We start from the raw sequence: 9,473 nt of genomic DNA, 5'->3' as shown, positions 1-9,473 counted from the left end.
GGGGGACCACAGAGGGTCAGCCAGAGTTCCCCAGGGCTTGGGGCGGCTCCCTGAAGGCCAGGTCCTCCTGTAGGATTCCCTGCTCTTCATTTCTAGCTCATGTGGACTCAGAGATGGAGCTATCTGTTCCCCCAGAGCAGAGTCTCTGAGGGAACAGGCCTAGCCGTCCTTGTGTTCTCGAAGCCTGCTGACTATGGTCAGAAGAGCTCAATAGGGTCGGAATTTGCGCTGAGCCCGCATCAGTTCAATCCTCTGCTTGTCCTCCTCGAACTTCTTGCGCAGCTGTGCCAGGTCTGGGGGTATGAGGGGACACAGGGGAGGGCCATTCAGTGCAACTGTGCAGGAACGGCCTGCCACCCCACTAAAGGACACCCCATCACCCCCACATCCAGGGCAGTTCTGCATTCCCCCACCCTCCCAATCCCACTCTGCTCTGGGCTCACAGTCAGAATCCTACAAGGGAATGGATCGGCTACTTGACTAAAGCCGGGGTCAGGCTGAGGTGGGAACTGCCTGGGAGGAGTCTTGATATGCACCAGGGAGAAGCCCCAAGAGAAAAACGGGGTCCCAGGGTCTTCTCCTGCTCCCAGAGAAAGTGGGGGCTCTGAGGCCTGTGTCCCCCCGGAAAGGAAAAGGCCAGGGGCATCTTCCCTAGATAGGACTTGGTGAGGGAGGACTAAGGAGTAGGGGGCTCCAGAATTCAAAGGGTGAGTGATCACTAAGTGACCCAAGTCAGAGAGGTGACATCTGCAGCCACAGGGAGGGGACGCAATAGAAGCCGTAATCAGGTGGTAAAATCAGGGTCTGAGGACAGGGCAGGGGCACTTGAGGTGGGGGAAGGGCTGTGAGGCAAGGGAGGGAGCCAGCAAAGGGCAGGGGCTGAGAGTGGGTGCCGAGTCCACCCAGGCCAGGCCAAGGCAGGGCCTCGGCAGACCTACTGGGGAAATGTCCAAGCAGGAAGCTTAGCAGCAGCAACAACAGCAACAGCAAGAGTGGGTGCTCCCACATGCAACATTCAAGCAGGCCACCCATTACATGAGCTCCATGTGCCCTGCCCTTCCCCCACAGGGCCTCAGCATCCTCTGCAGCCAGGATGTTGGCTGAGGCCAGAAGGTTCCAGCTCTAGGTGCTCAGGGGATCTGGAGGAGTCCTACATCCCAGGGTCTGCCCCCGCCTCTAGGGGGTGCAAGGACGCTACAGGCAGGGGCTCTGACCCAGCAGCACATGCAGGCTGTGCCTAAGGATGCCCTCCGTCCCCAGGCCTGCGGCCTGCCCTCAGGTGTCCCTTACGCTCCATCTTGGTCTCTCGGTGCTGCCAGGCATAGAAGTTGAGCAGCTCCTTGCGGGCCCGCTTCCGTTTCTCTCTCTCCAGAACACGCAGGCTGGCTGCCTCTGTCCGAGGTAGCACAGGTCGCCGGCCCCGGCGGGTCACCTTCACCCAGCCCTCTTCGTCAGGGACTCCTTCCTCCTCCTTGGCCTTGGTCTCTTCCTGCATGGAGGAGGCTATTGACACACAAGGCTCTGCAGCAGCAGGACGCCCCTGGTCGGCTAGAGGCCTTCTGCACAGCCACCTCCCTGGCCACCCACAATGCTTGTGGACCTACTTGGCCCCCACAGTAAGTGTTAAGGCACAAACGTGACCTCTGCCTCCCCTCCCTGCCACTGAGAGTTCATGTCACCCCGCCAAGTGGCCTAGGTTCACTAAGGAAAAATGGTAACCAAGGACAGGCTGCCACTATTCCCTCAGGGCACACTACACAGCACAGTACTGTGGTCCCAAGGCACAGGCACAGGTGATAGGCGGGGCCCGACCCCTACCTCAGCTATCTTCTGGTCGTAGGCCTCCATGAATGTGTCCACCTCCACCCTCAGGGCCTCAGGATCAAACACAGACTCTTCATAGTCACTGATCCACTCTGAGGGAGAAGGGGACAGACAGGGTGTGATGGAAATCGTATTGGTTAAACTGTGCTCTTTAAGCCTGCTAAAGTCTAACTCTGGGGGTGAGAGGCCTTCATTTTTTCCAAACCCTGTCCTGGGTCAGGCTGCCACCTGGCTCTATAATGGGAAGAGGGAAAGCCAGCAAGCCGCCAAGGGTATTGAAACACTGCCTTTGAGCAGCTGGAAGGCAGACCATTGCCAACAGAGGTCACTATTGTTTATCCCATATTATAAAAACGCCTGCAGTGGGCAAGAGAAACCGAAGTTCACCAAGGAGAGAAGCCCAATCAGGAACTCTGCTGACTGCCTCAACAACCCAGGGATTTGTGCTGGACACCTGAAGTCCCCATTGGAGATGTTGCCTCTGCTAGCCCTCTGCACCAGGCTGCTCCAGTAAGCCCTGCCAGGTGCTGTGAATGCTGTGCCGAGCTTCGAGACCTGCCTGCTCTCTGTACTCATTCTTTAGTTGCCACATATGTAATAAAGTCACTAACTCTACACCAGGAATCTCTACAGACAGAAGAGAATACAAAGGGAACGGCTAGCTCAGGCCAGACAGGAACAGCCGGGCAAGTGGGGATCTTCTTAGGCAGGACTGCCTCAGAGTTGAGAGACTTGGGGCCCAGGTTCAGGTGTTAAGAACATTCTAGTGACAGCAGACTAGACCCTTTCCTTCTCTCCTGGTGGCAAAAGCTCAGGCTGTTGCTTGGTATGCCTCACAATAGCCCTGCCAGCTCAGGCCACCCCAGGCTGCTGGTGGGGCTGTTCTCAGAGAGGGGACACAGCTTGTGGCATTCAGATGCTACCCCCAGAAAGTCTCCCTCACCAACCCAAGGCCCAGGAGGCCCTGGACAGGGCCAGCAGTACTGACTGTGCACGCCGCTCTTCATGGGGTGGCTGTCTGTGGAGACCAGCAGAGGGCCCTTCAGGGTCAAGGCGGCCGACACTCCACTTGGCTTCTGGAACACCACGTAGGCCACCTGGAAGCCCTGCAGGGTGCGGATGTCAGAGTGTGTGGAGCCCTTCCACACTCAGCACAAGGTCCCCACACCTGTCCCGGACCAGAGGTGATGGTGCTGCTCTGGATACCATCCCAGAGTCTGAGGGAGGGGTGGCCAAGCTCCTCGCTAACTGTTGCAGGGACACTTCATCTCTTCCTAGGCAGAGGGACACCAGGGGGCCTTTCTTCCAGCTCTGAGCCACTCTGTGAAAAGAGGCTCACTCCAGGCTAAGGCGGGTCATGGAGGCTGGGCCCAGAGTAGATGGACAAGGCCTGCACCCAGGATCAGGCCCCCTTGTGGTGTGAAGAAGGGACCTGGGGAGACAAGAGCAGCGCAGGGCTCCTGGGCCTGAGGAGGAAGCTGCTTCCTGAGAAGTGGGAAGTGAGCTCTGGGAATCTCTGCAGGACACTGGGCAAACTGGTCCCTAAGCTTTAACAGAGGACAAGAGAGAACACTAGGCAGGAAGTCATAGACTGTGGCACATTTGAAAGACTCGAAGGCTGTCACCCTGACAGCCTCCCAAAGCACACGCAGTGGAGACCGGCCTACTGCTGAGCCCATCCCACCCGACCCCCATCTCCTGCCTCCACTCTAGTGGAACTTGGTGCTTGGAGACCTACCGGCACTGGCTTGGGGTGAAAAAACTTCGACTTTGGCTCCCTGGAGCCCTCAGCAAGGTCTGGCTTCTTCTGCAACTCCACAGACTTGATGTTGCCACAGGGGGCCAGCAACCTTGACAGGCACTCCTGGCATGGCCCAGAGGGAAGCAGGGCGTGAGCATCCGAATTGCCTTCTCGGAGCCTCCAACAGCAAGGTGACATTGCTAGGGGACTTGACCCTGAATGACTTAGAGCTCATTCATGACTGTCCAACCCAGGGAACCTGAGAGCCCCATCTTCCCACCAAGAAAACAGGCAGAAAGACATTCTTGTCTCTGTGACAGAAGAAAACCAAGGACATTCCAATGTCTAACTTCAGACAACTAATTAAGCTTTACTACGAGTCAGAGAGAGCCAACTCCACAGTGTTAGAAGTGGCAAGTTGGAGATCCTTCGTACAAGCCTTGAGGGTACTTTCTGGGGTCCATGCTGATTACACACACCTTGTGAGATACAACGGACTATATAGCTCAGCCCTTCCCTCCAACCTGTAGTCCATGTGGACCTTGAATTCATTATGTAGCTGAGGCTAGCCTTACACTTCTGGTCCTCCTGCCTCTACCTTTCAAAGTGCTAGTACTACAGGTGTGTACCACCAAGCCCCATTTATATGGTGCTAGGACCACCAAGCCCCATATATGTGGTGCTAGGGACTGAACCCAGGGCCTCCTTCATGCTAGGCAAGCAGTCCACCAACTGAGGGATATCCCCAGCCTTAGTATTTCTCCACTGAAAACAACAATTCATCCCACTGGGCATGGTGGCACACACTTTTAGTTTGAGCACTGGGAAGCAGAGGGAGGCAGATCTCTGTGAGTTTGAGGCCAGCCTGGTCTACACAGGGAGTTCCAGGCCAGCCAGGGCTACACAGTGAGATCCTGTCAGAAAAATACCCCAAATCAAGCAATTCCATTCCTCTTTTGTAATCTATGTGATACTAAAGTCTGAAGATGTAATTTAGTGGTAGAGTGCCTGCCTTGCAGGGAAAGGCTGAGTCCCACTTCCAACACAGCAAAGTGAACAAACGCACATCTGTATGTGTGTGAGTATGAACAGTCCATGTTACATGTGTGGAGGTCAGAGAAGAAATTTTTTTTGTCTTTTTGAAGCAGGGTCTCCCTGTAGCCCCAGCTGTCTTAGAACTCACTATGCAGACCAGGCTGGGCCTTGAACTCACAGGGATCGCCTGCCTCTGCCTCCCACGTGCTGGGACTACAGTGCTGGGACTACAGGCGTGCGCCACCATGCCCAGCTGAATTTTTTTATTTTATGCGTATGAGTGTATTGCCTGCATGTAGGTAAGTGCACCCATATCATGCAATGCCCGCTGTTGGATCCCCTGGAACTGGAGTTACGGACAATTGTTAGTGGCCACGTGGACGCTGGGATTCAAACCCGGGTCTTCTGTAAGAACAGTGTTCTTAATTGTTGAACTATCTCTCTAGCCCCCTGAGAAGAATTTTTATGGGTCAATTTTCTCCTTCCACCATATGGGTCCCAGAGAAGGAACTCAGGTTGTCAGGTGGTGGCAAGCACCTTTATCTAGTGAGCCATCTCACTGGTCCTAAACTCCCTTTTTAAACTATATGTAGTGGCACATGCTTATAACTCCAGCAGTTGGGAGGTGGAGGAAGGAGGATCAGGAGTTCAAGACAAGCCTACACAGTGAGTTTGAAGTCAGCCTGGGCCACAAGAAACCTGTCTCAAATAGGGGCTGGAAAGCTCAGCAGTTAAGAGCGCTTGCTGTTCTTTGTAGAGGACCAGTGTTCGCACCCACATGGCAGCTAACAATTGCCTGTAACTCCAGTTCTAGGTGATCCAGAGCCCTCTTCTGTCCTCCTCCAGGACTGCATATTCAGGTGAATGGACAGCCATACAGGCAAAATACTCATATACATAAAATATTTTTTTAAAAAATTAATAGATATGTCTAGAAAGAACTACATGTAATTTTCGTTTTGCTTGATTTTTTTTTTGAGACAGGGTCTTGCTATCTAGCCTAGGAGTTCCAAGGCCAGCCCTGGACCTGTCTTTAAAAAAACGAAAAACCAACCAACCAGCAAAAAAATCTTTGAAAAGACTTGCAAGCCAGGTAGGACCGACAGCTCACATTTGTAATCAACCCTCAGTAACCTGAGGCAGAAGTACAGAAGGCTTGAGGCTAGCCTGAGAACCTAAGTTACAACAGCCTAGGAGAGAGTGAGACTTCCATGGGGGTGGAGGCAGGGCTGGGGGTAGTGAGGGCACTTTCCTGTTCTGAGAGAAAGCTTACTCAAAACCCTCCACTGGCCTTGTTCTGTTTCCACTCCACCACCCAAGGATTTGGTAGGGCACTGGGAAGCCCCTGCTCCGGAACCCACAGGTCCCTTGTCAGGCACTCACCTCTGTGCAGTATGGAGGCACATTCAGGACAAAAAGGGTGTGCTTCTGAGGCCACACAGACTGGGTGCCTTCTCGAACTCTGTGCTCTCTCACATAAAGGTAATGAGAAGCCAGTTGCTTTTCTGAGAATTTGACTGGAATAGCTAACAGGGAAAATGGCCAGGGAGAGTGCCGGTTACCCTGGGTGGACGCCAGTGCCTGGGTCACACATCTCCTTCCTCCACATCCCTCGGCAATACCATCTGTCTGCCTGCCCATTCGTGTACACCCATCCACCCACGCTGCACTGAGCTCTGCCCAAGTGGGGTTCCCAAGCTAGCTGGGGGCTAGAGACAATGTAATCCGGTAACTATGACCACGGGAGCACAGTGAGACCGCAGCTCCCGTGCTGGGGCCCCTTGGGTACTGTCACTGCAGCCTCTTCTCACACCTTCACCCCCATCACTCTGGCTTCTCTTTCTGCACAGGCTGCTCTGCTTGGCACATCAGTCCGCTTCCCCTCCACCCATTCTTCAGGCCTTGACTCAAGCTTCAATGACCTGCCCCACTCCTCACGCCAAGTCAACTGACTCCACCTGCTCAGGGCCTCTGATGTCTACACCTGAGGGCTTCTTTGATTCATAAATACTAATCTCCACGAAGTCAGGGGCTGTTGGGGCCGGAAACACGGCTCACAGGTTGGGGGCTGGAGAGATGGCTCAGCAGTTAGGCGCACTGACCGCTCTCGCAGAGGAGCCGGGTTCGATTCCCAGTGCCCACATGGCAGCTAACAACTCTCCGTAACTCCAGTTCCAGGGGATACCACATCCCGTCCTCCGCGGGCACTGCACGACGACACGGGTTTACTTACACACATGCAGGCCATCCACGCATACACGTAAAATAAAAAAAAAATATTTCGTCAAGCCCGCGTGGTAACGCGCAAATCCCGCCCAGGTAGTCGGGTAGCCAGCTGGAAAGGAACGCCCCAGCGCGTGTGCACCGACCACGCCGGGCGGCGGCCCCGAGGCCTCGCGACCTGCCCGGCCTTCCCCCATTCGGACTGCGCGGCTCTGCTGCGGCTCCCCGGCCGCCGCCACCCGAAGCCCACCTCCCCTCCGGCGGCCACAGCCGCTCACCTGAGTAGCCGGGCGGGCTCGGGAGACTTTCCCTGGAGCCGCGGGGGCCGCGTTTCCTCCTGCGTGCCACCATCTTGCCGACCGCGAAAGCACGGGGACTGCTGGGAATTGTAGTTCCGCTCAGTACACACGCGACAGGTTTCCACGACGTCGGCGCTGCCTGGGGCTCCGCCCTCTCAGTTCCGGCCCCAAGCCCCAGCTTTCCTGATTTAAAGACCACTGGTAGAGCCCAGCGTTGTGGTGCACGCCTTTAATCTCAGCGCTTGGTGAGGCAGAGGCAGATAGATCTCTGAGGTTCAGGGCTAGCCTGGTCGACATAGTGAGTTCCAGAACAGCTGAGGCAACAGGGAGACCGTCTCAAAAAGACCAAAAAAAAAAAAAACAACCAATGGTAAAAAGAGGAACCCGGCTCGGTTCCCAGGACCCACCTGGTGGATCACAACCGTCTGTAACTCTAATGCCTCGCCTGCACATGCATGCAGGTAAACACACACATAAATTCTACTTATGATAAATTTTTTAAAAGGCCAGGAGTGGTGGTGCACACCTTCAATCCCCAACAGAGACAGGCAGTCTCACTGAATTTGAGGCCAGGCTGATCTACAGTTTCAGGGAGTTAGAATTACATAAGGAGACTCTTAATGAAAGAAGCCAGGTGTGGTGGCGCTTGGGAGGCAGAGGCAGGCAGATTTCTGGAGTTCGAGGCCAGCCTGTTCTACATAGTGCGTAAGAGGCCAGCTGGGGCTACAGGGAGACCCTGTCTCAAAAAGACAGGGGGGAAAAAAAAAAAAAAAAAAAAAAAAAGAGGCGCTGGAGAGATGGCTCAGCAGTTAAAAACATTGGCTGCTCTTGCAGAGGACCCGGGTTCGATTCCCAACACCCATGTGATGGCTAACAACCACTGTTAACGCCAGTTCCATGGGAATTCGATGCTCTCCTCTGACCTTTGAGGACACTGCATGACACGGGTGCACTTATATGCGTGCAGGAAATACACTCACTCATATACACAGAAATAAAAACAAAAGACAAGAAAGAAAAAGTACCTGAGATGCCCAAGGCTGTTAAGAGCATGAGCATAGTTTCTGCTTTCCTCAGTTCTCAAACACACAAAAATGCAGAATATGGTATGTACACACCATGGTATAAGCATACGCATTACCGCACATGCTGAAGAAAGAGGTGGGGGGGGCGTTACAACTTGAAAATCAGTCATTAAAGTGACATGCCAATAAATCAGTGAAGGAGTAACGTGCTGGGGATTTGGGGAGGCTGAGGCTGGAGCCAGAGGATCAGGGGACAGGGACCTGGCCAATCCCATAGGGACTGGCAGACCACTGGAAGCCCCTTAACAATTACTCAGTGTACATGGAGCCACTAAGGAAGTCCGAGCGAGAAGAGTGATGTGCAAACAGTTGAATGGGGGGCGGGGGCAAGGGCAAGCAACCTTAGACTGAGACCTCCAGAACTGTGAGCCAAGAGCTAGCAAGGCACTTGGGTAAAGGCACTTGCTGCCAAAACTATGTCGTGTTTCATCCCTGGAACCCACCGGAAGAGAAATGACTCCTGCAAGGTGTCCTTGTCCTTGTCCTTCCATATGTGCCCCCTTCTGCCAAAATAAATAAATGTAAAATTTAAAAAAAATTCTTAAAGTGAGCCAAAGTAAGCTTTTCTCAGCTGGGTGTGGTGGGGTATGTATGTAATCCCAGCAATTAAGGCTGAGGCAGGATTGCTACGGTCCAGGCCAGTTTGGACTACATAGTGAGAAACCCTGTCTCAAAACAAAATGGGAATTGGAACACATGCCTATAAATACCAGTACTCAGGTTTGGGGTGTACAGTCTGTGCTAGATTGTGAAACTAGGTCTCAAGAAAAGGCGGGGGGAGGGGAGAGGGCAAGATGGCTAATTAGGCAGTGACACGTGCAGCACGCCAAGCCTGACAACCTGAGTTGGGAGGCAAAGGCAGTCGTATCTCTTTGAGTGCAAGACCAGCCTGATCTATTAGTGAACTTCCAGGCCAGCTGGGTGCTATAGGGAGACCATCTCAAAAAAAAAAAAAAAACAAGTTGCCCTCCGTGACCTCCACATATCACTATGAAGTGTGTATGTGCACAGACACAAAACATAGTAAAAACAATTAAAAAAAATTATGAGTGCTATGCCTGCATGTAGGTAAGTGCACCTGTGTCGTGCAATGCCCATGGAGGACAGAAGCTGTCGGATCCCCTGGAACTGGAGTTATGGACAGTTGTTAGCTGCCATGTGGGTGCTGGAAATCAAACCCAGGTCTTCCGCAAGAACAGTGTTCGTAACCACTGAGCCATCTCTCCAGCCCCCCCAAACAATCTTTTTTAAAAAATAATTATAGCT

At 53.5% G+C, this 9,473-nt stretch overlaps 1 protein-coding gene across 1 annotated transcript; it reads right to left on the bottom strand.

Annotated features, from left to right (window-relative positions):
* Positions 1 to 57: 57 nt before the first annotated feature.
* On the bottom strand, positions 58 to 7,241 carry Rrp7a (ribosomal RNA processing 7 homolog A). Its single transcript, XM_008844761.3, has 7 exons — positions 7,102 to 7,241; positions 5,984 to 6,126; positions 3,563 to 3,688; positions 2,813 to 2,930; positions 1,819 to 1,916; positions 1,291 to 1,489; positions 58 to 293 (listed from the first exon to the last, which is right to left on the bottom strand). The coding sequence occupies exons 1-7, from the start codon at positions 7,172 to 7,174 to the stop codon at positions 208 to 210; spliced, it is 843 nt and encodes a 280-aa protein (XP_008842983.1). The 5' UTR covers positions 7,175 to 7,241; the 3' UTR covers positions 58 to 207.
* Between the last annotated feature and the right edge of the window lie 2,232 nt (positions 7,242 to 9,473).

The sequence above is a fragment of the Nannospalax galili genome, unplaced genomic scaffold, assembly GCF_000622305.1.
Source record: "Nannospalax galili isolate Female #2095 unplaced genomic scaffold, S.galili_v1.0 scaffold180, whole genome shotgun sequence".
Taxonomy (NCBI): domain Eukaryota; kingdom Metazoa; phylum Chordata; class Mammalia; order Rodentia; family Spalacidae; genus Nannospalax; species Nannospalax galili.
This window is presented reverse-complemented; position numbering and strand designations above follow the sequence as displayed.